At 41.6% G+C, this 27660-nt stretch overlaps 1 protein-coding gene across 3 annotated transcripts; it reads left to right on the top strand.

The window, feature by feature from the left end:
- The first annotated feature begins 2030 nt into the window (after nucleotides 1–2030).
- LOC100925452 (zinc finger protein 736) lies at nucleotides 2031–27392 on the top strand. Of its 3 annotated transcripts, none has more exons than XM_031968035.1 (5): nucleotides 2031–2217; nucleotides 8433–8520; nucleotides 13084–13210; nucleotides 13715–13804; nucleotides 27005–27392. In XM_031968035.1, exons 2-5 carry the CDS (start codon nucleotides 8488–8490, stop codon nucleotides 27019–27021), a joined length of 267 nt encoding a protein of 88 aa, XP_031823895.1. In that variant the 5' UTR covers nucleotides 2031–2217; nucleotides 8433–8487; the 3' UTR covers nucleotides 27022–27392. The 3 variants fall into 3 exon arrangements, with proteins under 3 accessions (XP_031823895.1, XP_023359536.1, XP_023359537.1); XM_023503768.2 differs by lacking the exon at nucleotides 27005–27392 and adding an exon at nucleotides 15024–15651 and having other exon boundaries at nucleotides 2037–2217; XM_023503769.2 differs by lacking the exons at nucleotides 2031–2217; nucleotides 27005–27392 and adding an exon at nucleotides 15024–15651 and having other exon boundaries at nucleotides 8439–8520; nucleotides 13059–13210.
- Nucleotides 27393–27660: the final 268 nt, after the last annotated feature.

Genomic DNA, 27660 nt, shown 5'->3' with positions numbered 1-27660 from the left:
CAAAGAAAAAGGAAGAAATTTATTAAAAATTATGTTTTATTTTGTAGTCAGAGATTATGAATTCCTTTTCTGGAGGTAGATATCATTTTTTTCATCATGGGTGCTTTGAAATTGTCTTGGATCATTGTCTTGATAAGAGTAGATAAGTCTTTCACAGTTGATCATCCTCCCAATATTCCTGTCATTGTTTCTATGTTATGCTAGTTCTACTCACTTAATTTTGTATCAATTAATATGTCTTCCTAGGTTTTTCTGAAACCATATGTATGGATGTATTTTTGTATGTATGTGTGTGTGTGTCTGTGTGTGTGTTTATCCTTCCCTTTCTTTAAGTCTCTTTGGGATCAGACCTAGTATTGGTATTGCTGTGTCAAACAGTATGCACGGTTTTTATAGTCCTTTGGGCATAGTTCTTCAGAGTTATTTTATAGAACCAACATCTCACACCATGTATTAAGGGAGAGTTAAAATGGATAAATGATTTAGACAGAAAGGGTACTATGAATAAATCAGAGGAGCATGGGAAAATATGCTTGTCAGATCTACACATAGGGGAAGAGATAGAGTATATTGTTCATATTGTCTCTGGGTTTAAGTAGACTTCCAAGTATTTTATATTGTCTGTAGTTATTTTAAATGGAATTTTTCTATTTCCTTGCTGAGTTTTATTAGTAATATATAAAACTATTGTTGATTTGTGTGGGTTTATTTTATTTTCTACAACTTCACTGAGATTGTTTCAACCAGTTTTTAAATTTATTCCATAGGGTTTTCTAACTATACTCTTATACCATCTGCAAAGAGTGATAGTTTTGTTTCCTTTTTTATTCCTTTAATTTCTTTTTCTTGTAATATTGCTATAGCCAGGATTTCCAAGATGATATTGAATGAAAGTGACATTAATGGACATCCTTGCTTTACCTCTGATCTTACTGGGCTTTAACTTTGTCTCTATTACAAATAATGGTTGCTTTTGATTCTAGATACTTATCATTTTAAGAAACCTCCATTAATAACTATGCTTTCTAGTGTTTTTGTTTTTGTTTTTTTTGCTGAGGCAATTGGGATCAAGTGACTTGCCCAAAGTCATGCAGCTAGGAAGCATTAAGTGTCTGAGGCCAGATTTGAACTCAGGTCTTCTTGACTTCAGGGCTGGTGCTCTATCCACTGTACCACTTAGTTGTCCCGATTCTAGTGTTTTTAAAAAGAAATAAGTGTGATATTTTCTCAAATTCTTTTTCTGCACATTTTGTGATAATCATATGATTTCTATTGATTTTGTTATTGATGTGCTCAATTATGCTAATAGTTTTCCTAATATTGAACTAACTGCATAATTGGTACAAATTCCATCTGATCATAATGTACCTTCTGTGATATATCTTGCTGTAATCTCCTTGCTAGTATTTTATTTTAAAATTTTTGCATTAATATTCAGTAGAGACATTTTTTCTTTTTCTATTTTCACTCTCTTTGGGATAAGTATCAAAACTATATTTGTGTCATGAAAGAAATTTGGAAGGACTTTAACTATTTTTTCAAATAGTTTATATAGGGATTAACTGTTCTTTAAATGTTTTCTGGGATTCGCTTTGAATTGCGTGGGCTCATCTCCCAAATAACCTCCCCTCCATAAACTCCCGTGGCTCCCCATGGCCTCCACCATCAAACACCCTTTCAGAGCCTACGATGCGTCGGCTATGGGGCCGAGTACTTCCAAAACATTGTCTCACTTTAGAAATAAAAATGGTTTGCGGAGCGCTTTTCAGATGTCTCACTGGATCCTCCCAACAATCTCGAGGAATAGGTGTTATTATTCTCATTTTACAGATGAGGAAACTGAAGCTGACAGGCAAGAGACCAGTCTCTGGGGCTCTCTCCAGGGAGACCTGGACCATAAGGCGTGTCCTGGGCATGAGACCCCGCCCCTTTGGCTACGCGCCTCCTGACTGGTGCCTCCTGGCCCCTCCTCTTGGACGGCCTCGTGGTAAAGCGGAAGCATGGAGGCCCGAAGACTTCTGGGAATTGTAGTTCTCGGGCTCTGAGGTTGTCTAAAGGAGGGGCTTCTGGGGGGGGTGCCCGCGCAGGCGCGCCGCCATCTCTAGCCCGGACCACTCTCCGCTGGCCACCTCGCTCCTGACGGATTCCGTGGCTCGATCGGACCGAGGCAGCGGGTAGCGTTCGACCAGGGCGGCGGCTGCCGCAGTCCCGGAGAGGGTTTGTTTGTTTGTTTACTTGTTTATTTGTTTGTTTTGCGTGGAGAGTGGCTATGATGTCGATGGGGGCGGGCCGGAGGCGGAGTCAGCCGGCTGGCTCGTGTTATGGTTGGTGGGAAGCTCGCTCTGGGAGCTGGCCCTCTCTACGCAGGCGCGGGGAGGGGTTGGGGACACCTCCGGGTCTGACTGCTGCGGACCTCCATGTGCGCAGGCGCACGGCGACCTACCCGCGGGAGGGGGATGTTTGAGGGCTCTGGAGAGTAGTCGGAGCGACTGAGCTCCGCGCAGGCGCGTGGGATGCCCGGGGAAGGGGGTCTGGGTGGGCGCAGAGGTGAGAAAATGCCGACCCCACTTCGGGTTGGAGAATCGGGCAGCAAGGAAGGGCCCCTGCGTGGGTGGGTGGGTGTGACCGGGGCCAAGTGGCTTCCCGGGCCTCAGTTTCCTTTTGCGTGAATGAGGGCGCGGGCGCGCATGCGCCCCGGCTCTTCCCGCCCCAGAACGGGAAGCAGGCTCAACCCCGTGTCTGTGTCCGGCGCCTCTGGGGCCCCTGGGGCAGCCTAGGGACGGTTCCTTCTCGCACCATGACGTTACAGAGGCCAAACCTGTGCTCCCAGCTCACTGAACTCTCTCCGAGCCTTGGTTTCCTCATCTGCAAAATGAAGGAAGAGCAAGGGTTCATGTCACGGTTTCTGTGAAGTTAAATGTTTATATTAACTTCTAACTGGTGCTTCACCACCTTCGTTAACCGAATTCTGAGATGAGAGGAAAGGGAAAGGTTGGAGAGGAAGGGAGGAAAGAGAGGAGAAAAAAGGGAGCGCGAGAGAGCGAGCATGTGGGTAGGAGTCAGAGAATGCATCAGAGAAGGACTCAGTGGGGAAGAGCCCTCTTTGTTTTTGCGAGAGAAAAGCCCCCTATTATATATATGTACACACACACACACATAGAAACCTCTTTGGAAATCTAGCTAGTTATGTGCGTCCGAAGAAGAAAACGTCTGTTATATGTCAGGGAAGAAATAAGGAGCCTTATGTTTGCTTATGCAAAAAGGAGAAGGGAAGACATTATTGTCTATACTGGAGAGAATCAGTAAATATTAAGTGCTTACTATATGCCCAGCGCTATGCTGAATATTAGAGACAAAAAAAGAGGAAAAGGACAGTCTTCTTTCAAGGAACTAGGAGGTCAGTTCCATTGAAATGTAGACTATATGGAAGGGAGTAAAAATCTAAGGAGTCAGGTTTAAAAGCCAAAAAGAGCATTTTCATTTGATTTGACCTTGAAGGTGTTAGGGAATTGTACGGGGAAGGGAGTCCGACCTGTGTTCCATAAAGATCACTTTGGTGGCAGAATGTAGGACAGAATGGAGTAGAGAGCAACCTGAGGCAGACATCTACCTAAAGACGACTGCAATGGTGCAGGCATGAGGTGATGAAGGCCTGCAGCAGAATGGGAGTAGGGCATATAGCTTATTGGAGAGATGCTGCGGAGGTGAGATGGACAAGAGACCTGCAGAGGTGAGATGGACAAGAAACGCCACGGAGGTGAGACGGACAAGAAACGCCGCAGAGGTGAGACGGAGAAGAAACACCGTGGAGGTGAGATGGACAAGAAACGCCGCAGAGGTGAGACGGAGAAGAAACACCGTGGAGGTGAGATGGACAAGAAACGCCGCGGAGGTGAGATGGACAAGAAACGCCACGGAGGTGAGACGGACAAGAGATGCCGGGGAGGTGAGATGGACAGGTCTTGGCAACAGCTTGCACATTGGATGGTGATGATGGTGACAGAAAGAAGACTCTAAGATGATGCAAGGTTTCGAGGCTGAGCACCTGAAGGATGTAGTACCCTCAATGGTAATAAGATAGTTATAAAGAAAGGAGGATCTTCTTTAGAGGGAAAGAAAAAGAAAGAAGCAGGCATTTATTAAGTGCATGCTATGGGCCTGGCACTGTGCTAAACACTTTATAAATATCTCTTTTGAGCCTCACAATCACTCCATTTTTCACTTAGGGAAACTGAGGCAGACAGAAGTTAAGTGACTTTTCCAGGTCACACAGCGATTTGTACTTATTTCTTTCTGACCAACACTCTGTATACTGCACCACCAGCGGTCTCTAAAAGAGAATGATTTCAGAGTCATTGATATAACACTAGAGGTCAGCAGAGAGCTTAGGGCTGGATAAGTAGATGCTACTTTTGGGATCAGGATGAGATCGCCAAATGAAAGTAATATAGAAGGAGAGAAAAGGGTCCAGGACCAATTGTTGGGGACTTCCACAGAAATAAAGATGCGAGAATATAAATAGAAATAAAGACAGAGAAGGAGCAGTCAGATAGGCAGGAGGAGCATCAAGAGAGAGAGAGCTGTTCAGAAAACTCAGAGACAAGAGAGTATCAAGGAGGAAAGGTGACCAGGAGAATGAGGGCTGAGAAAAGGCCAATGGACTTGGCAACTAGTGGAGAGCAGTTTGGGTTGAATGATAAGAACTGAAGATGGACTTAGGGTTAGAAGAAAATAGGGAGAGGAAAGGAAGTGGAAGCAGGTATTGCAGATGGCCTGCTCAAAGAGCATAGTCCAAAAGGAGGAAAGAGAGAGGATTATGGCAGGCTGGGATGGATGATCCAGTGAGGATGGAAGAAGCAACCAGTAGACAGGGAGAGATTGAAGATAATTAGGAGAGTGGTGAAAACAGAGGGGCAGTTTTCTGCAGAAGACAAGATACAATGGAATGCCTTGGATACAGAAAGAGGTTGACTTTGGCAATGGAGGGATCCCTTGAGGGGAAGTGAAGTGGCAGAAAACATCTGAGTGAGATGGGGACAGTGGGACAAGAGGGAACTCTTGAGTGAATGGCCTCAGTTTTCCAATGAAATATGAATCAAGATTCTTTAGCTTAAGTAAGGAGGGAAGATTGTGGAGGGATGAGAAGATTTGGAAAGTAATTGAGAGAGAGAATGAGTCACTTAGGGAGGTGTAAAGGTATCAATTTGTTATGGTGAGGGCTCAACTGGGATTATGTGAGGAGTCCAGTCAGCACAATTTCATGATTTTTCCTAGCTTCATTCTTTCCAAAAGACTCATGATAGAAAATGCTAAACACATCCAGAGAAAGAATTATAGTCTGAATGAAGACTGAAGTATACTATTTTCACTTTTTTTGTTTTTTCTTGTGTTTTTTCCTTTTGTTCTGATTCTTCTTGTATAACATGACTAATAAATATGTTTAATATGATTGTACATGTATAACCTATATCAGATTGCTTGTTATCTTAGGGAGAGAGAAAGGGAGGGAGGGAGAAAAATTGGAATTCAAAAGTGAATGCTGAAAACTATCTTTACATATAATTAGAAAAATACTTTTAAGTGGAAAAAGAAAAAAGAAACAAAGACAAAATTAATAAATCTAGATTTTTTTTCAAAGTCCATGGGATCTCTGTATGACTGTTTCCCAATTTCTAAAGTTGAGAGAACAGTGTCTGAATCCTCCTTCCTTCACAAAGACGATTTGAATTCAAATAAGGTAATAAATCTTGGATTGTCTCAAGAACCTGAATTCTTTGTCACTTCAGATCTATAAAACCCTGGTTAAGCCACTTTTCCTTTCTGGGTCCCAATTTCTTTATCTGAAAAAACGAGGGTTGGCTTATCTCTATAAGTATGATTATATGGTCACAAGTCACTTCCTCACTAAATCTGTCCCTGCTACTCTGAGCTGCAAGAATTTCACCCTCTTCAAGTATTCCTGGACAATTTTGTCAGTTTCTCTCTCTTTCTTCCTGCCCTTATCCCTTGCCTTTTCATACAATAATCAACTCCAAACTTATTATGTCTCCAGTACTGTAGACTGTGAGTTTAGCAAGGGCATAAGACCCTAGCTCAGCTACCCACTAAGGTGATCATGCCCTCAATTTTGCCATCATTCACAAATGCTCTTCTTTCATGTTTACAAACTCTGAAATTCCCCGACTCATCACAACCATGTCATCCCACATCTCCCTCAGCCTTGCCTCTCCTAAACCCTTTCCTCCCAAGACTTCCAAAATCTAGACTCCTCAGTTCTTTCCCAGACCATGACCTCTGCACTAATTATATTCATTTCCCTACCCCATCTTGACTCATTGGCAACCAATTCAATTCTATACTATCCTCTTATCTTGAGTATCTTGTCTCTATATCCTACTGGAGATAGGATAACTCTCAAAACCTGCCCAGTTTCAATTTTGGATTATTCCCACCATACGTTGTGTTGTTGGGAAGAGATCAAAGTCCATCAAAGTTGATCATTGTACACTCTTGCTGTTACCGTGTACAATATTTTCTGGTTCCATTTACTTCACTCAGCATCAGTTCATGTTAAGTCTTTCTAGGCTTTTCAGAAATCCATCTGCTCATTTCTTATAGAATGATAAGATTCCATCACATTTATGTGCCACAATTTGTGCAGCCTTTCCCCGAATTGATGGACATCCCCTTATTTCCAATTCTTTGCCACCGCAAAGAGAGCTGATATAAGTATCTTTTTTTTTAAATAGCCTTTTATTTACAGGTTATATGTATGGGTAACTTTACAGCATTGACAATTGCCAAACCTCTTGTTCCAATTTTTCCCCTCCTTCCCCCAATCCCCTCCCCCAGATGGCAGGATGACAAGTAGATGTTAAATATATTAAAATATAAATTAGATACACAATAAGTATACCTGACCAAACCGTTATTTTGCTGTACAAAAAGAATCGGACTCTGAAATATTGTACAATTAGCCTGTGAAGGAAATCCAAAATGCAGATGGGCAAAAATATAGGGATTGGGAATTCAATGTAATGGTTTTTAGTCATCTCCCAGAGTTCTTTCTCTGGGCATAGCTGGTTCAGTTCATTACTGCTCCATTGGAACTGATTTGATTGATCTCATTGCTGAGGATGGCCAGGTCCATCGGAATTGGTCATCATATAGTATTATTGTTGAAGTATATAATGATCTCTTGGCCCTGCTCGTTTCACTTAGCCTGATATGAATACCTTGCACATGTGGGTCTTTTTCCATTTTTTAAATGATGTCTTTGAGATACAGACCTAGCATTGGTATTGCTGGATCAAAGGGTATGCACAGTTTTACAGCCCTTTGTTGCTCTGCAGAATAGAAGGATCAGTTCACAACTCCATCAACAATGTATTAGTGTTCTAATTTTCTCACATCCTCTCCAACATTTATCATTTTCCTTCTGTCATATTAGTCAATCTGATAGGTGTGAGGTAGTACCTCAGAGTTGTTTTAATTTGTATTTTTCTAATCAATAGTGATTTAGAGCATTTTTTATATGACTATAGATACCTTTAACTTCTTCATCTAAAAAGTGCCTGTTCACATCCTTTTACCATTTATCAATTGGGGAATGACTTGTATAGTCTAGATTTATTGAACAAACATTCTCACTTAACAATTTTTGGGAAGAGAAGCAGCAAAATTATCCATGTTCATTTGGAAATATACTTTATGTGATTTCACATGTACAATAGGATCAAATTGCTTGTCATCTCAATGGGTGAGGGAGATCTCAAGAAAAAGAGAATTTGGAACCCAAAATTTCAAACACTGAATCTTAACAATTATTAAAAAACAAGTAACTTAAGGGGGAAAAACCAAAATATAGCCATGGAGGTGTTTTTTAGGGGATGGTGTGTATTTCAGCCAAGAGGTATTGTAGCTTTTGCTTGTACTGTTACAGTTAGATACAGTCCTATTAAGCACTTATTAGATGCCAGAAGTAGCATCTGATGATTCCTGTATTTCAGCCCCAGGGAAGAAGAGCACATTGAGAACAAGGGAGAAGATATCGGCCAGGAAAGCTCAGCAATAGAGAATGGGTTAAAAGAAAATCATTTCATCTCTCTCAGACTCTCTGAGTCTCCATTTCTACTTCTGGCACCTAATAAGTGCTTAGTAGGACTGTATCTAACTGTAACAGTTCAAATAGACAGACCCAGGCTTGACTCCAAGGCCAGTGCCCTAACTGCCACACAAGCATATAAAAGAAAGCTTTTACAGGTATCATGTAAAAATCATCGAGGTTTGTTTTCCATCACAGCCTGAACCAGCCTCTGTTCTATTCATAACCAGTTTAGCACCTTCTGCAATAGTGATTTTCCAGCCAGGCAGTTCTGGCAACTGCAGGTTAGGGTGGATGGTCTTCCTTATTGTTTCCTTCTCCTGCACAGGTCTTCCTCTGAGTTTATTGCCCTTCCCTTGGAGGTTGACACAGAGGAAGAGGGAATGTCTTCTGGGATCCTGACTATCAGCTCACAGGTGAGTTGAGTCTCAGGAGCTGCAAATGTTTCTTCTGGACTTCCTTTCCTTTATGAAGTTCTGTGTAGGGGCCTGATGGTCAGATGTCAAGAAAGGAATTCTTCCCCCAGTAATTTGATTTTCAGTTGCTTTTTAGTCTACTCCATTGACTGTTTCCCCCTCATTTTCAAATAGTTACATAGTTTTGATACTTAATATTTTATAACGTAGATTATGGTCTGAAAATTTTACGCCTCCTTCACGTATGCTTTTTTCTCCTTCAGATTTGAGATATTTTGTTCTTCCAAATGAATTTTGTCAAAAATCTGTCTAATTCTGAAAAGTAGATCCTCAGTAACTTGATTGGAAGTCTTTCGGTATGAGCCAACCATGAGTATTCAGTGTTTCCCTAATTCTAAATCTCCTTTTATTTCTGTGAAGAGTGTTTTATAATTGTATTTATACAGATTTTTTGTGTGTTTTAATAAGGTAGGTATTTTGAATGGAATTTTTATTATCTCTCTTTTCCCCAAAAGATTTTGTCGAGTGTGAGGAAAAATGGGACTAGCTGTTTCCCCCACCCCAGGGGGAAGAGATAGAAGCTTGACTCCCCCTTTGAAGAGCAGAGCCCTCAGTTCTTCCCTGTGTGGCCAGACTCCACAAGAATGCCCTACTCAGCATTTTCATGCTTGATTTTCCTTTGCTGACCTAGGCAACAAGTGAAGTTCGACTAGAGTTCACTGGAGTAAGCATGGAATAGTAAGTAGGGCATTGGACTTGGAGGTAGAAAGGGGAAGGGATTATTCCAAGCTGATGTTTAAGCACTTTGCAAATATTAATCTCATTTGAGACTCACAACAACCCTGTGGGTGGGTGCTCTCATTATCTGCCTTTTACAGCTGAGGAAACTGAGGCAAACAAAGGTTGTGACTTTCCCAAGATTGCGCAGCTAGTCCATGTCTGAGGTCAGAGTTGAACCCTTGAATCTTCCCGGGTTTGTGCTCTAGCTGTTGCCTCCCAGCTGCCTCAGGAAGAGCTGGGTTCAAATCTCGCTTCAGAGTTTGCCGAACCTGTGGCCCCAGGCAAGTCAACTTTCCTCTTTCCCTCTCAGTTTCCTCCTCTGTAAGAGGGGATTGAACTGGATGGCGTATAAGATCCCTTCTAGCGCGTTGTGAGTTATAAGGGCTAGAGTCTGTGGAAGCATTTGTGTATGTGTTCTAAATATGGGTGTGGATGTGGGTATATACATGTCCTGAACCTACAGCGTAGCTAGTGCATTCAAATGCCAGGATTAGGAAAACAGGGGAAGCGCTCTAGGGCCAGCCTGTTTCTTTTTTGAATCCTAGTCCTGCAGCATTAACTTCCTGCTACCTCAAACTCGTTCACAACAGAACTCAGTCTCTTTCCCCCAAACTCATTTTTTCTGAACTTTTCTGCTGGCAGACAGGAGACATTGCCTGTCCTCCATCCACCCACGTTTATGGTAATCTCAGCATCTCGCCCCCTCTCTCGCCTTATGTGTCACTCATTTGCCAAGTGCTTGTCACTTCGATCCCTGTCACATTTCTCCAACCCAACCTTTGCCCACAAAACCACCCCCTCCCTTTTGTAATGGGCTGAGGTTTGAGCTGATGCACTGAACACTGCCCTTCCGGTGGGTTATAAAACCTGTCAGCCGGAGCCAGTGCATCTTTGTCAAAATCAAGAAGTTAATAGTATAAAGAGCTAGATTTAGAAGTTCTCTAGGGTTACCTATGGCTCCCCTTTCTTTTGTTTTGGAGTAGTGTCTTAATATCTCTGTTTCTCCTCTCCACTATTGCCTGTCCTTGAGGATTAAAAGGTATGCCGTGGTGTGTAAAATCTTATACTGTGCACAAAAGTGTCAAAATGTTTCAAGTATAAGCAGGACCATTGTCTGTTTTATTCTTGTGGCACACCATAATGCAAATGGTTGTATGAGGAATTCAGTGACCACCAGGCTGTCTCTTTTGCTGCTGGCATTGCAAAGTGAATCCTGAAAAAGGTGTCTACCAACATGGATGAAAGACAGACGACCAAAAGATTTATAATGGGTCACATCCATTTGCCAGATTTCATTGGGTCTCAAACCATGAGGGTTCTTCCCTGGAGGCAGTGTAGGAGCATGAGAAGGAAGGCAAGCCTGCAGGCTTTTACTATGCTCCTAGCTTCCTCTTTGTTATTCAAATTGTAAACGTAAGCTCGAGCAGCCTGATGATATTTAGAATGAGATGCCTGAGCTTCTTGGAACAAAGGGGTATTGACCAACATAGTTAGAAGCTATCTGCCTTTGAATTGCCATCAAATATGGGACCTGGAAGTCCACTATGAGAATGGACATGTAATATATAGATCTTACCTGGATGCTTTCTCACTTGCTCTTGAAGTTTCTTAAAGAGCTGATATATATTAGAGCCTGCAAATTTTATTTGGGCGGTGGCAATTCTTTGTACCACACCTACTGAATAGGCCGAATCAGATATTATATTTATGTCTCCTGGATAATAAGGAAGAGCTAGAATGATCGCGTACAATTCATTCTGCTGAGTGGATTGAAAAGGAGTTCTGACTACTCTCTTTATAGTTAGATCATGAGTACACAGCACAAATATTATGTTTGGATGCATCCAGTGAAGATTATTGGTCCTTGAAGAGGAACTTTAGAAACTTTTCTTCAAGAGTCCATCGCTAATTATGTAATAGTCTAGTTATCTTTAATGGAGACCCATGTAAAAATTTGGAGCCATGGCTAATAAAATTTGCCACTCTAGCATGGTCTCACAACACACATTAATTTGTGTATTGGTATAAAAGGTGTATATCTTATCAGGTCTTGTCCCCAGATAATTGTACTGCTCGCTTAGTGGCCTTTAATAAAATTCTAGCCACAAGCACTGGTAGTGTAAAGGCTTTGATCTGGTTGTGCGGAGGTTCACCACTCTATCACACTGTGTCCTTGATGAAGGACTGCTGTGAGTGCCTCTTGTGTGGCAAAACTGATATCTCAAGGGTTTTGGTGACTCTTTCAACCACATTGGATAAAGCCAGTTCAACTTCTCTCAAAGCCTCTTGATCTTCTTTTGTAAGCTGGCGTGGTGAATTTAAAGCACTGTCTCCTTAAAATGTCATATAATGGTTGTAACTATAGGTAGTCAAACCTAACACTGGTCGCATCCATTGGATATCTCTATCAATTTCTGAAAATCATTCAATGTGTTTAGCTTTTCTGTTCTTAAGGAGAGTTTTTGAACTGTAAGCACCTTAGGGTATACTTCATATCCTAAATATTGAAAAGACATGTCTTTGAATTTTTTCTGGTGCTATGTATAATTTGTAATTCCTTAGTGTTTCTATGGTCTTTTGTAGACATGCCTCTAACATTTGTTCCTCAGGTGCACATCCCAAAATGTCATCCATGTAATTTGGCCCCCATTGCATTTTGCCTCTTCTCTCCTCCTCTCCCTCCCTTTTTTTTTTTTTTTTTTTTTTTTGCCTGAACTGTGATCTTTGCCTCCTAATTGGTCTCCCTGTATCAGGTCACCCTCCTCCTCAGCCTATCAAAGCTCCTGTTTTATTTTTTAAACCTTTTACAGCCTTCTCCCAACCATCTGACCCGCCTCATTATAGGGGATATTCCAACAGTCTTAGGGCAGCTTTAAGCTCATAGCTCAGAGTTATTCCTCCCTCCCCTTTGCAAGCTCTGTGATCTTGTCAGACTTTTTGGTTCCCCCTCGTCTGAGGTTCTCCCACCTCTCATCGCCATGGCTTTGCCCTGTCATTCCCCTAGGCCTGGAGTGCCCAGCTTTCTCCTTCTTGCCTCATAGACCCCCTTTATTCAAGACTTGGCTCAGAGACCAAAAATGAAGCCCCTCCTAACTCCAGACTCCCCTCCCAGCTTTGTGTTTATTGTGCTTTTATACTTAAATATGTGACTTGAAAAGGGGGTTTCATACTCCCAACACCTTACTACTATGTGCATGTAGTAGGTGCCTAATAAATGCTTGTGGCTCACTTGAGTTCTGCCTTCAGAGAGCCGAATAAGACTTATGTGTAGGGTTACTGGGAAGCAGATTTCAACTCAGTTTAAAGTCTGTGAGTAAACTTTCCTATATGCTGGGCACTAAGTGCCGGAGACATAAAAGAGCTTTAAAGCACTTGGAAGTGTCCAAAGGGAACATCCCGAGGAAGTGCTCAGTTCCTTCTCCTGTCCTGGGGCTCTTAGTTGAGTGGAAGTTTGGGATCGGTGCCCTCCAAGCTGCTCCCAAGTCTGGGGTTCTCTGTCCTCTGAATTCCACCTCTGGGCTTTGTCCCTTCTCACAGGTTGGGGCGCCTTGGGCCTTGTACTTTAGAGCTGGGCTGGCCACCTTATGTTTTCTTATTTATTTTGTGGATAAAAGTTTCTTTCCTTCCAAAGCCGTTCCTCCAGGACATGGCCCTCGGACTTCGGCCCCCACTGGAGACGCGGTAACTCCTGGACATGGAGACAGTCGGTTCTTAATTTGCGCTGTCTCTGACACCTCCACATCTCTTCCTGGACCTAGACCAGGAATGTGTTTGGCATTTCAGGGGTCACTGATCTTCCAGGATGTGGCCGTGGATTTCTCCCTGGAGGAGTGGGTGCACCTGGAGTCGGCCCAGAGGGCCCTGTACAGGGACGTAATGCTGGAAAACTACCGGAACCTGGTCTCGTTGGGTAAGGGCAGCTTCTTAGCACTCAGACTCCTCTAGGATTATCTGTTTCCAAATTGTGAAGTGGTATGAGCTCCCTCAGGCACTGACTTCAGTCTGGGGTTTGGGCTTGGAGAGTCCTGAAGAGGAGCTTATGGTCTTGGAGCTCTCTTTCCCTGGGAGGTGGTCCTGCAAGCAGCCATGTTTGTTTGTTTAGCTGTTTGGCCATTGACGTTCATCGCTAAGGCAGGGTGGAGCTGGGCTTGGCCAGAGACCAGGGCTCTGTTCACTCCATCTTACTTTCTCTTAGCATTTGCCAGTCCTTTGGGGCCCTAGAATGTGAGTGCCTGAGCCTTGGCAGGTGAAATCTGATCAGCACCAACTTGGTGCGAGAATTTTAACTTGCTGCCTGGGCTGGTCTGTGTTTCTCACCCATCAAAGTTTCCAAGGACTGGGGGTGGTGAGGGGCTAAGACTGAATCCTGGGGCCAGACCAAAGATCCTGAGCCTCTTTCTTTCCTTGTGAGCAGGGTACCAAGTTTTCAAACCAGATGTGATCTCCTGCTTGGAGCAAGGGAAGGAGCCCTGGGTGGTAGAGGCAGAAACCCTGAGGTGTCCAGGTGAGTTCAAGAACTCATTTGATGGGACTCAGACAAGTGAATCCAAGATAACTGAAGAAGCAAGAGAGGACTGACAGTTGAAGGATGTGGGAAGGTTTCCTGGAAACTGTGGCAGTTGAAGGTTTTCTAGGAGGGGAGGGGATGAGTTCTGTGGAAGACAATGGCCAGCCCATACCTGGAGCACTTCATCTTCGTGTTCTTTGCTTTCTCTACAATCTTTCCCCACAGCGGAGGCTGATGCTATCCCTCCTGCAATGGTTATGCAAGCCTTGGAGAGACAAAGACAGAAGTGAACCTGTCTCTGCCCTCCAGAAGCTCATCTTCCACGTGTCCATGTAGAGAGGGATACTCATGAATCTTTCCATAAATGCTAATCTGTCCATGCTGTGGTACATGCATGCAAACAGATAGAAAGCCAGCTTAGAAAGGAAGGCATTTGGTGATGAAAGCTCAGGAAGGGCCTCCTGCAGAAGGGACACTGATCTGAGCTTGAATTAAACCAAAAATCCCAAGAAGAGAAAGGGAGGAGTGAATCTCCCAGTGTGGAGGTAGAGGCAGGAGATAGAATGTGTGTGAGGAGTGGCCAGTAAGCCAGGACGGAATGGCTACCAGATGGGAGTCAGGCTGCTCTGGTTGCAGATGGACTAATTGGTTGGGTTTGTGGTAAGAGGGTTTTCAGTGCACTTATAGGTGTCTTGCTGGTAGCAACCGGTCTTTCCTGGAGAAGAGGCAGGATCACTAGTAAGCAGTCCTGGCATGAGGCACTGGGGGCTGGGTTCCCTTCTTGATGGCCTCTTCCAGTCTTTTGCCACAGCTCCTGCTTAGGCTCTTTCTTTGACCATCTCTTTCCTTCCACTCCCCTATAACAGAGTACGTCATTTTCTGCTTATTTTAAAGACTGCCATTACAGTCACTTATGTCCCATTCTCCCTTATCTAGAGATCATAGAATTTAGAGCTTATAGTCCCCTCCCTCCATAAGAATATTATTACATGTATGAACAGAGCTAGCCCACAGAAACTAGGTCACTTGTTCAAGGACATTCAAGTTGTGGGTGATAATGCTCTTTCTTCCCTTTTCTTGTTCTTTCAATGAAAAGACACCTGTGTCCTGCACTAGTTTTTATAAGTTTCATTCTTCCATTTTCATCACAAAACTTTTCCTTGATTCTTTTTCAGGGAAGAGCACACATATGACCTTTTTTAAAAATTTCTTTTAGATTTCAAGATTAGGCCCAAAACCAAGAAGTCAACCCTACAGCCAAACTTTTCTGAAGAAGAATCTTCCCAAGTTGCAATTGAAACAGTCCCAAAGGCCAAGTTAGGAGAAGCCAAGGAATGTGGTGGCCAGTTAGAAAGGAGACCACAAGTGAGATATTTGGGTCAAATGATCATTACCCACAAGAAGGATCCTAATTGTAAAGAATATGGAATAAAATTTTGTCTGACCCCAGTCCCTGTTATAGAACCACCTATTCCTGAAGAATCTCTTAATAGAGGTAAAAGTGCAAAGAACTTTTATCCGACCTCAGTCTATGTTACAGAACCAATTATTCCGAAAGAACCCCATAGTAGAGATAAAAGTGGAAAGAACTTTTGTCCAATCCCAGTCCCTGTTACAGAACAGACTCTTCTTGAAGAATCCTATAATGGAGATAAATGTGAAAAGAGCTCCAACCCTTCTTCAGCACAAGTCAAAAGTAAAAAAAAGTTCTTCAAGTAAGAAACTATGAGTGTAACAAATGTGAGAAAACTTTTGTTCAAAATGCACAATATACTCAGCATCAAAGAATTCATTCTGGAGAGAAACCATATAAATGTAATGAATGTGGGAAAGCCTTCAGCCAGAGTGCATGTCTTACTCGACATCAGAGAATTCATACTGGAGAGAAACCCTATGAATGTCAAGAGTGTAAAAAATCTTTCAGTCGGATTTCCTCCCTTACTCAGCATTATAGAGTTCATACAGGTGAAAGGCCCTATGAATGTAATGAATGTGGAAAAGTATTCAGTGACAATTCATCGCTTACTAAACATCAAAGAATTCACACCGGAGAAAAACCTTATAAGTGCAATGAATGTGAGAAAGTCTTTAGCCGACGTTCAAAACTTATTCAACACCAGAGAGTTCACACTGGAGAGAAACCCTATGAGTGCCATGAATGTGGAAAAGCCTTTCGATGGAATACCTACCTTAATGAACATCAGAGAATTCATAGTGGAGAAAAACCATATGAATGTCCTGAATGTGGAAAATCCTTCAGACAGAGTAGAGATCTTGGTCAACATCAGAGAATTCATACCGGGGAGAAGCCATATGAATGTAATGAGTGTGGGAAAACTTTCAGATGGGGGACACACCTTACTGAACATCAGAGAATCCATACTGGAGAAAGACCTTATGAATGCAATGCATGTGGGAAGACCTTCCGGCAAAGTGGACAGCTTACTAAACATCAGAGAATTCATACTGGAGAAAAACCTTATGGATGTAACGAATGTGGCAAAACTTTCAACCAGAGCATCTGCCTTACTCGACATCAGATAGTTCATACTGGACAAAAACCCTACAGATGTAAAGAATGTGGAAGATTTTTCAGTCGTATTACCTCCCTTACTCAACATCAGAGAATTCACAACAGAGAGAAAGATTGTGAGTGTGATGAATGTGGGAAGGTCTTTGGTGACTCCTCGTCACTTACTAAACATCAGAATATTCATACAGGTGAGATATCGTAGAACTATAATGACTGTGGGAAAGATTTCGTCATGAGTTCATTACTTATTCAGCATCAGAGAATTCATACTTGAAAAAAAGCCCAGTCAATCTGGGGAAACATTTAGGTGGAACAAGTATCTTACTGAGTACCTAGGAATCCATAGGGGAAGCTATATAAAGGTAATGAATGTGGGAAAGCCTCCAGCTAGAGGACGTATGAAATAGTAAGGAATTCATCTTTGGCAAGTATCAGAATTTCTATTTTGAACAGCAGCAGTGTCCAGCATGAGTCCATCTTCCATTTAAAAGAAAAAGTCCTGCAATTGAATATACCCTGAGTGCAAAAACAAGTTGTCGTTCAATTGTTATTTGAATTTATGTATTGGTTCAGATTTTCCCTTGGGCTCCTCCAAATGTTTCATTCTTATCCAGACTCTATTCTTGCTTGCCTCGCACTCTGTATTTGAACTTCATCTTCATCTGCAACTTTTGTTTCTGCTGCTTCCATCGGCATCATGATTCTTTGACTCATCAATTGGACTTTTAGCCCCTTGCTGTGACTTTTAAAAAATTTTGCTACTGCCACGCCCACTTCTGTTGCTCAGTTCTCCTCACTTGTGTGATGAAAAGCTGCCCCTCATTTATTACTCACTTACAACTAACATTTGATCAATAGAGATTGGCTTGTCATGGAAGTTTTTTTTTTTTTTTGTTTTGTTTTTTTTAATCTGGGCAGCCTGGAGAACCTGGATTCTTCAATCCATATTGAAGATCTGACTGATCAAGTGACAGGATTTGTCACCTAGATCACTTTTTTCATGACATCTAGGGGTGAAAAGGTAGACTTCTTTTCACAAACCACCTATGAGGAATGTCCTTCATTACAGGGAATGTGTGTGTTATTTTTAAGTGCATTCTGTAAAGCTCCTTGGACTGATCAGCTATCCGGCATAGGAGGCAGACTTCCTGGAGGATCATTGATCAATGACGTTGGCTCATTTGTTTTGTCCTTAGCCAATGCAACTCTTTAAATGAGCTAGCTTCGTTGGACCAACTAAAGGAGAAGTTGATAGCATCCATCTGGTACCTTGGAGAAATAGTAAACCACCCCAGGATCATCCTTCAGTGCTTGCATATCAAGGGCCATCTCTTGACCTGAATTAACCTTGCCCTCTTACCTTTCATGCTGCCATTCCCTTCACACTTACCTTGGAGTAGTCCATGAGAAGTGCCTGACTGATTGATACATGAAAAGTATGTTTTATATGTGTGTGTGCGTGTGTGTGTGTATGTGGGGGATGTTGGGAAGGGTTGTCAGCAAAGCTGCTTGGACTCTTCCAGAGCCTCCCACAAGTTTAAATAAAGATCATTCTACAAATTCCCATGTAGAAATCATCTTCTAAACTCTGGGCTCTGGACAGTGGTGATAGTGTGTGTTAATAAATTCCAATCACAATAAATTTATATAGATTTTGAAGAAACAAAACTAAAATACATATTGGCTCCATAAGTTGAATTTTGTTTCAAAATTTAACATGCAAATAATATTTGTATGTGGGGAATGTATGTTTATGAACTCCAGGAATCCTTTAAGCATATATATGTATAAAAAAGAAGTAAAAATGAATTAAAACTTTCCCCAAATCCCAGTATTGAGAAGTCTGACCTGAAGATCAAAAAGTTTCAAAACATTAGGTTGCCTGGTCCTAATTGACATGTACTTTCCACTAAGTCAGAGAAAGGAGAGCAAAAAGGGGATGGGAGTGGGAGAAGAATAATGTATGCTTTTCCATCCCAAATACATTAGAAATCATATTCTTCATACCCAAATCATTCCAAGATATCAGTGCATCTCCATTAGATGGGTGTCAGGGATTAAAAAATGCAGCGGAAGCCTGCTAAAAAAACATCTCTTGAACTTTGATTCATGGTCATGCAATGGCTGGCTGGTATACAGATCCTGTTAATTGTCCTTGACTACTTGTTCCCTGGTTTCCAGTATAGCTAACAGAGATCACCAAAGAGGCTCGCTCTTTTTTCTTGGGTGGATTTCTTTGCTACCTAGGTATGTCTCAGCTTCCATCAAGATCATACTGTAGCATAAACTTTGCATCAGGCCAGAGTCTCAAATGATGGCAAAGCTGTTGCCAGCCAGCAACACATGCTCCTGCAACTACACCCTTCATAGTTCCTCTCATTTCTCCAGTGAGTTCCTAATTTAGGTAAATGTGTTTCTCACATTCTAGCCTCTCCAATGTCTAAATGATCAGGAAAAATTTGATCTTAGAATTTCTTATTTAGAAAGTTTGCATTATGATCAGACATTGAATTTATTTATTTAAAAAATTTTACATTTATTTTAATAGTGCTTTGTGAATCATATTGGGAGAGAAAAATCAGAACAAAAGGGAAAAACTATGGGAGAGGAAAAAAACAGTGATGGAATTTATGATGAAAAAGAGCCTCCTGTTCTTTGAGAGATTTATCTCCAACTAGGAAGCAATTTAAAGGCCTGGTCAAAGCAGAACTCCTCAGTCCCTCAGTTCTTTAAATAAAGACGGGGCTCAGTCTTTGATTATTCCAATGTGTTTCTAACAGGGGCAGGACTTGCTTTGGGAGGAGGAGACAATTATGGTTAAGGATAAACTCACGAAGCAGACACATCCTTCTTTGCTCTAATTTGCTGGCTTGGGAACAGGTCTAGCACTTGGTCTGATACTCTGACATCCCCTAATCTCAGAAAGACCATCGTGTTACTTTAGAGGAGCCAGATAGGGGACGTTCTCACTGTTCCTTCTGAATGGACAAGGGGCTAGATCTAGGCTTGGACTGCACAGGTCACAACCACTAGGAAACTAGTGGGGAGCAGAAATTACATTTGGGACCATTGGCAAAGTCTTCCCTTGTGCCCCTTTTCCCCAAAGGCTGGGCTCATGGTGTCAGGCTTCTTGACTGTCATGTTAGTATGAGGTCAACTCGAAGGATCATGGATTGGGTGCTGAAAAAAAGCATGTTGGTCCATTCCCTTCCTAGAGAAGCCAAATGGCTTGTGGACCATTCTGGAACTTAAACCCATTCCCTTGGCCTTTAGGACTCTTTCCAACATGCTGCTTTGAGCATCCAAGATATTGATACTTTTTTGGAGGTGAATATGTTTGCATTAAAAAAAGAAGATTTTAAAGGTTGATATTTTAGTGGTTATCCTACTTTTCCCTTCCTTCCCCCCACCCTCTCCCTGTAGAGGGCTGAAACTATTGAATTCAATGCACTGAGATCAGGATTGCCGAGTACTTGAGGCTAACTTCTGATTGGACAATAATCTATGGGCATATGCTTGGGAAATGGTCCTTTCCACTATCTGTGCTGGCTCAATGATTGGTGTGTAGAGGACTGTAAGAGGGACTAGGGGGTGTAAAGCTAGCTAGGGACACACTCTTGGAGGTAGACAAGAGGGAAGGCAGTCGCAGAGAATCTGCTTCCATCCTGTTCAATCCTGCGTCTGGGGACTGAGAATAAAGATCGAGGACTTTTGCTTATCCTGACTCCGGCTGATTCTGAGGTATCTGGGGTGCTAGTGCAGTCGTTATACCTCCCCTAGATGGCAGGTAGTCCAATACATGTTAAAGATGTTAAAATACATGTTAAATATATTGTATATTACATTGTACATTGCATACAATATATGTACATATATTGTATACATATTTATACAGTTATCTTGCTGCACAAGAAAAATCAGATTTAGAAAGAAGGTAAAAATAATCTGGGAAGAAAAACAAAAATGCAAGCAAACAATAACAGAAAGAATGTAAATGCTATGTTGTGGTCCACACTCATTTCCCATCTTTCACTGGATTTAGCTGGTTCTGTTCATTACTGATCAATTGGAACTGATTTGGATCCTCTCATTGCTAGGGATTGCCATTTCCCTCAGAATTGATCCTCACACAGTATTGTTGTTGAAGTGTATAATGATCTCCTGGTAATGCTCATTTCATTCAGTATCAGTTCCTGTAAGTCTCTCCAGGTCTCTCTGAAATCCTCCTGCTGGTCATTTCTTACAGAACAATAATATTTCATAACATGCATATACCACAATTTATTCAGCCATTCTCCAATTGATGAGCATCCACTCAGTTTCCAGTTTCTGGTCACTACAAAGAGGGCTGCCACAAACATTCTTGCATGTGTGGGTCCCTTTCCCTTCTTTAGTATCTCTTTGGGATATAAGCCAGGTAGTAACACCACTGGATCAAAGGGTATGCATAGTTTGATAACTTTTTGGGCATAACTCCAGATTGTTCTCCAGGATGACTGGATCCATTCATAATTCCACCAACAATGTATTAGTGTCCCAGTTCTCCCACATCCCCTCTAACATTTGTCATTATCTTTTCCTGTCATCTTAGCCAATCTGAGAGGTGTGTAGTGGTATTTCAGAGTTGTCTTTGCATTTCTCTGATCAATAATGATTTGGAACACCTTTTCATATGGGTAGAAATAATTTCAATTTTATCATCTGAAAATTGTCTGTTCATATCCTTTGACTATCATTTGGTGTGGGGACCGAGGTAACACCCTGGATTCTTTAGAATTCAGGATAAGCAAAAATCCTTGGTCTTTATTCTTGGTCGAAATGAGAGGAATGAACACAGGAATGTCCTCTTCCTCACTCCCCAGGAGTCACACTCCCTTGTCTTACTCTACCCTCTAATCCCTCCTCCAAATCTCTCTATACACCAACAGATTGAGTCAGCACAGAATAGTGGGGTGGGCCATTTTCCAAACATATGCTAATAGAGTATTGCCCAATAAGTAATTAGCCTCAAGTGCTCAGCTGTCCAAGTGCATCTGTTCAGTTTTAGCCCATTACAATTTGGAGCAATTTCTTTTTCTAGAAAAGTTAATTTTCAATTTCATAGTTTCTCCCTTCTTCCTTTCCCTCCCCTATCCACTGAGAAAGCAAGAAAGCGAAAAGCCATTTCAAATTTGGGTAGTCACATAAAACCAATTTCTTCATTAGCCATGTCCATTTTTTTTTTAAAGTTCAGCAAGTTTTACATTTGCCTAAATATATCAGGCTGGCTTATGAGAAATAATGCAAAAGGATAAACAGCCCCAGCTAAGAGCTTTAAAAATGAAAAAATGCCAACATTATTATTGAATGATGGCAGCAATTCCTGGCATGCAGTTTTGGTTTGTAGACCATCATCAAAAAATCCTTAATAGCTGGTTTTTGAAAATTTAACATTTTTTTTCCACATATTTGAAATTAAGTTAAATTGGGGGGGGAGGGGCAAGCTCGCTTCTGAAAGCATGATTAGAAATAATGAAAAAATCCTTTGATATTTTCAGCAGAAACTAGTGAATAATTGGAAAATCTAATAACTCATAATTAAGATCTGTTTCCCATGATAGCTATATAATGATATATTTTATGCAAATATTTTATAAAATTTATACATTTTACCTCCAAATAGGATATCTCAAAAACCTCCCAAAGAAATGGTCTGGAATTGGAACTGATTGCTGACTTGATTACCAGTCTATATTTGAATGTTTTCTTTTATTAAGACTATAGAAATAGCAATGAGATTAGACCTAGCAGTCCCAGCAGATAGCTGGTTCATTGTTGGTGAGGTTTTGCACATAAGAAAGGATGTTTAGAGCACTTTTGGCAGCAGGGTGAAGAGATGGGAATCTTTGGTAGAAGGATGAGGTGGACTAGTTATGCAGAATAGAGCTTCTTAAAATTTTGCCATTCATGACCCCTTGATTAAACCCCAAGAAATTTTTATGCCATCCTGGGTATGTAGGTTTATAAAATAGATATACAAATCAAACATTGATGATAAGTCATAATTTTGCAACCCCCACATTCATTTGAGATCCCATATAGAGTCATAAAACAGTTTAAAAAGCTGGGATGTAGAAGATGGAGGGAATGCTATTTTATCAAAAATTTTTATCATTACTGATATTTTTTGTCTATATTTCTCTTTTGTTTCTTATGAGAATAGCCAGTCTTTGTTTTGATTTTCCCAATTCTCAGCTCAGCAGCAGGCATACAGGAGGTGCCTAATAGGTACGTGCTGTTTGGCCCTGGGGAGAGGTAGATTGAATGGGAGCAGTGTGGAAATTGGGGGTTTCCCCAGCACATCACCCACGGATGCTCCCATGAGCCTGTGCTTTCATGTGGAACAAACCCCAGCCAGGTTGTGCACCATCCGTCGGGCTTTCCCAAGCCAAGTCCAGAGACACTTGTGCTGGCCTCCAGGCCCACTTTTCAGCTTGATGATGTTTTCCCATTTAGATCCAAAATCTGCTGTTTAGTTGTTTGCCTGCTGCTTCACCTATCAGATTGTGAGCTCCTTGAGAGTAGGAATTGACAGTTTTTGCCTTTGTTTGTGCCCCCAGTGCTTAATAGGTCTAGTGCCTTGCACATAGTAGGGCTTAATTGGTCCTTATGGATATGCATACAACATTCTATCTCTACACCTCTGCCCTGGCTTAGGACCCTGTCCACAGTCTCCTGAAGGAGGCTCTCTAGGGGGGGTCTCCCTGCCTCCAGCTGCCAATGTCTCCCTCTTCCAGGTCACTATCCTCCCCTCCATGTGGACCTAGTTATTCATTTGTCATCATCCCCATTAGAAAGCTCACTTGCCCAGGACAAGAACTCTCCTTGCCTCTCTTTGTGACTCTAGTATTAGTAATTCCTGGCATGCAGTAAATGCCTAATAAGTGCTTGCTTGTTTGTGTGAATGATAAATAAATTGCATACTGTCATTCCTGGAGAGCAGATCCCATGTTATTCCTGCCTGGGACTACCCATCCCATTCCAGCCCCATTTGTGCATCTTACCTGCCAGAATGGCCCCTCTTGGAGGTCAGAAACTGCCAGACTACCTAGTCCCTAGTACGCTAGCCCTTCTGCCAGCACCCTGATCCTGAAGTTTGGGTTTCCCCAGGGAGAGGGCAGATGAGGGGCTGGTAGGAAAGGGCTCATAAGATGCTCTTACAATATCCCCACAGTGTCCTCTTCTATCAGGAAGCTGGGATTGGTGGGCCCACAGCCTTTGAACGATGTACATTTGTATCTCAGAAAAATTGCCCTAAATCCCATTCTTTAGCATGCTTGTTGGATACGGCTGTTAAGTGCATGTATTATTATTTTTGTTATATAACTTTGTCCATAAGCTTCTAAGATTTTCAATGTGTTGAAAACAGTGAATTAAAACACTTGCTGAGTGCCTGGAAGAACATACGATTCAAATGGATGTTTGGAAAGCAGTGACTTGGATTTGGGACTCCAGAAGCTCCCTCTTACGCATTTACAGATTTCCCAAGAAATAGTACAAGTGCCATTTGTGCAGGCTGTGTCTCTGACCTACATCAGTGTGAAACAGAGGGGAAATTCCCATTTAATTTTGAAATAAATAAAAAGAGGCAGTTTGATAGACTGTGTAAAGGGCTGAAACTCTGAGCAGATACACTCAAACAACAGAGAACTTAAGGCTAATTACTCATTGGACAATACTCTATTAGCATATGCTTGGAAAATGGCCGCCCCATTATTCTGTGCTGGCTCTATCTGTTGGTGTGTACAGAGAATTATAGGAGGGATTAGAGGATGGAGTAAGACAAGCAAGACTGACTTTTGGGTGAGAAATGAAGAGAAGTGTGGAGATTCCTGTGTCTATTCCTCTCATTTTGACCAAGAATAAAGACCAAGGATTTTTGCTTATCTTGACTCTGGCTGATTCTAAGGTATCCAGGGTGCTAACTCAGTCTTCACAATTGGCGCCCAACGTGTGGACCAAGGACTCTACTTTCACTGAAGTCCCCAATGACCAGGAAATTGGGTATTTTAATAGATAGGGAACTTACTTTGTTAAGGGCTAAACTAGTAACCTTTTCTAGATGAAATGGGGCAGATATTAGGAAAAGATTTCCCCCCAACCCCAGCCCCACCCCAAAGGAGGTCTACAGGAAGCATACTCAGACTGATAAAGAGACAAGGTTTAATTATGACTTAGGAGCAGATTGATGGATTCCTGGATACATTAGAATGTATGTCTCCTTGGTTCTTCAATGAAGATATAGGGGCAGATAATTGGAAACTAGTAGGAGATCAACTATGTAAATATTATAATGATAATGGTTCTATGGGAAAATAACATGACTCCAAGACTACAAAGCATCGACCTGTGAGGGATATAGAAGACCCTTACCCCAAACGACTACTCAGAGATCACTTAGTAGAAAGCAGAAAGATTGTTTATTAAAACCTCCAGAGGATGAGCCCTTCTATCACAAGATGAGAAACAGAAAGCTCGTGGTAGGAGGGCCAAAGAAGTAGTAAAAATACACAGCTCTTATACAAGAGATTACATCACAAGTAAGAGAACATTGAGAAGGGGAGGAGGAGGTGTCTAACTGGTTGTTGCTATTCGGAGAGATTGGAATGGAAGGTTTCCATTTCCCCAAAATCCTCTGATTTCTAAGAAACAGAAAATCAGGCCTTCAGGCTTCAGATAGACAGTGGTCAAGCTAATAGACTAAATATGGATAAATGTCAAATACTGATAAATGTCATCAGCTGAGATCAAGTAAATAAGTTTATAGCTGGCCAAAGCTGAAGTAAATATGGGCCTGCACATGTTATACAGGTCATAGGAGAAACATAGAAATAAAGAAAATAAAATACAGAAAAAGAATTCACATATTCCTGTAAGTTCTTCACCTTATATCTATCTCTATTCCACACCATTTCCCCCTTGTAATATGTAACTGATTTTTATCAGATTTCTATGAACTTATACACTGTTCAAAATCAGTTAACATATCTATACTTTGTTTATCAAGTTCACCATCAAGATCATCCCTTTCTAAGACATTCCAGCCTTTTCTCTGAAGAATCATCATTTTCATAGCATCTTCTGTATGCAATATTTCCATAGGGTCCGTTGAACTATTCTGGTTACTAATGTAATTATACAGGGTAGATATGGTGGCAACAGGATAATACCACTGATTGCACTAAGTCCATACCATCAAAATTGCTTCCACCAACTCTCTTGCAAACAGTTATCTCAGAACAGATCGGCATTTGGCAGACACAAAAAATACAAAGATGAAATTAACAAAGACAACAATCTAGGGAAACTGAGGACAACATTACACACTCTTCTTCTGAATATTTTAATTATTGAATTATCTCCCCCTGGATACCTGGGAGGTCTCAGCACTATAATTTTGACCAACCCAATGTGAAGCAAATAAATCAAAAATAAAATTAGAAAATGCAAGAACTTATGGCAAAGGCAAGTCTCTTCCTGATAACCCCAGAGTTATCAGCAGTATAGAGGCCCTCATCTCAGCCAGAGAATCCAGTCTGAGATGGACAGTTCACTGTGTTAGGTGGTCTTCAGTCATTTGTGCACTTAACGCAGCTTCTGCTTATATAGGGAGTAGAAGTGTTCAAGACAGCCCCATGCTAGGAGGGGCACCCCAAGTCTGTCTGTCAGGGATTCCAAAGGAGGGAAAGAGTGGGGCCTGGAGTAGCTCCACCTGTCCCCTCTGATAGAACAGAGACTACTACCAGGATCCAGAAATTATTTCTGAGCAGATTATGCACAGTTAGACCATGAAGGCAGGCAAACACCGAACTTTAGAGGCTTGATCTCAAAACTGCAGTGTCCTCTGAAAATGCCGAGATACCAATTAAGAAACTGCTGTTACAGGGCTGGAGACGGCCAATCCCAAGACAGGTATCTGTATGTTGGAGATTTCCTAAAAACAGGCCGTCAGAGAACAGTCTGCCAGAGCAATTCCAACAGAATAAGGGATTTCTAAGCTAAAGCATCAAATAATCATCTCACATATAAAGTCCCCATACATCCTTAACAGTAATAATTGCACAATTTAACTATTTCCATCCCAAATCTTAAACACACACACCTCATCTCTCTATTCCACACAAACCGAAGCAGGGAAGTCTGATAGGAATAAAAAAACCTTACTTTTGTGATTCCACTCCAATGTGCTGGTTTCATTTCCATCACTCTGTGACCTCAGGAAAGTTGGAGTCATCTCATTTCTAAATTTTTGGAGAAATTTTAATTATGGTTCTAGGAGAAACAAGGTAGAATCTCATCCATTAATTCAATCTCCTAACTGGAAGTGAATAATTTTAGAGATTAATTGAAAAGAAAACCACACATGTATTGGAAACTACTTAGGGTGTCCCTCACTAGGAAGTGACTTTCTGTTGGAATACATGGGAGCCACCTGACAGTGGCTGCTGAAGTTCCAACCCAGAATGGATCTCCTCTTGTGAGGGGGTAAAACAAGGAGACTGAGACAGTTACTGTTCTCTGACATCTCTGACTGAGAGGCCGTTGTATTGTCTTACCTCCCTCTTTTTTTTTTTTTTTTTTTTTTTTTTTTTTTTTTTTTTTTGCTGTTATTTCCCCCCACACAGCATGGTCCACACACTGACGAATCCAAGCGGCACTGTCACTTCTGGATGGTTGTAGCAGGTGTTAATCTTGTGATATATCATGGAACAAACTTTTGAACAGAGAAGAGGACTATGGTCAGAACAGGCATTTCAATTTCTCGTCAGTCTCCTGGCTTTGATGTGTTGGCCCCTTTAATTACCCTGAATAAAAAATTCTTATTGGGACTCTTCTTCCTTAATTCTGGAAGGATCCTTCTCATGAACAGCTCTGGTTCTTCTTGTAATTCTTGCCCTACATTAAGATGACACATGTTGGACTACACGGGAGAGCTGCTGGAATATACAGAAGCCACCTGACAATGGCTGCTGGAGATCAAATCCTGAAGGGATCTCCTCTTGTGAGAGGATGATACAAGAAGACTGACAGGCAGTTGCTGTTCTCTGACCTCTCTCCTCTTCCCTCTGCCTCCAATTTATCTCATTCCCAATCTGCAGTGTGTCAGAAAAGTCTGCCCTGCAACTCCTTCAGATGCTAAGATCCACAGCTGTGGAGGCTTTCAGAGAATTGTCCTGTCTCTTAACAACTTTCTAATCCAAGAATATGTCTTTCTTTAAGTAGAAATTGGGCTCCAATAATCAGTCCTTTCAGAGAAGGATACATAGCCAATGAGTAGTAT

This window comes from Sarcophilus harrisii, chromosome 4 (assembly GCF_902635505.1).
Source record: "Sarcophilus harrisii chromosome 4, mSarHar1.11, whole genome shotgun sequence".
NCBI classification, from domain to species: Eukaryota; Metazoa; Chordata; class Mammalia; order Dasyuromorphia; family Dasyuridae; genus Sarcophilus; species Sarcophilus harrisii.
Note: the sequence above shows the minus strand (reverse complement) of the source record. Positions and strands in the feature narration are given on the sequence as shown.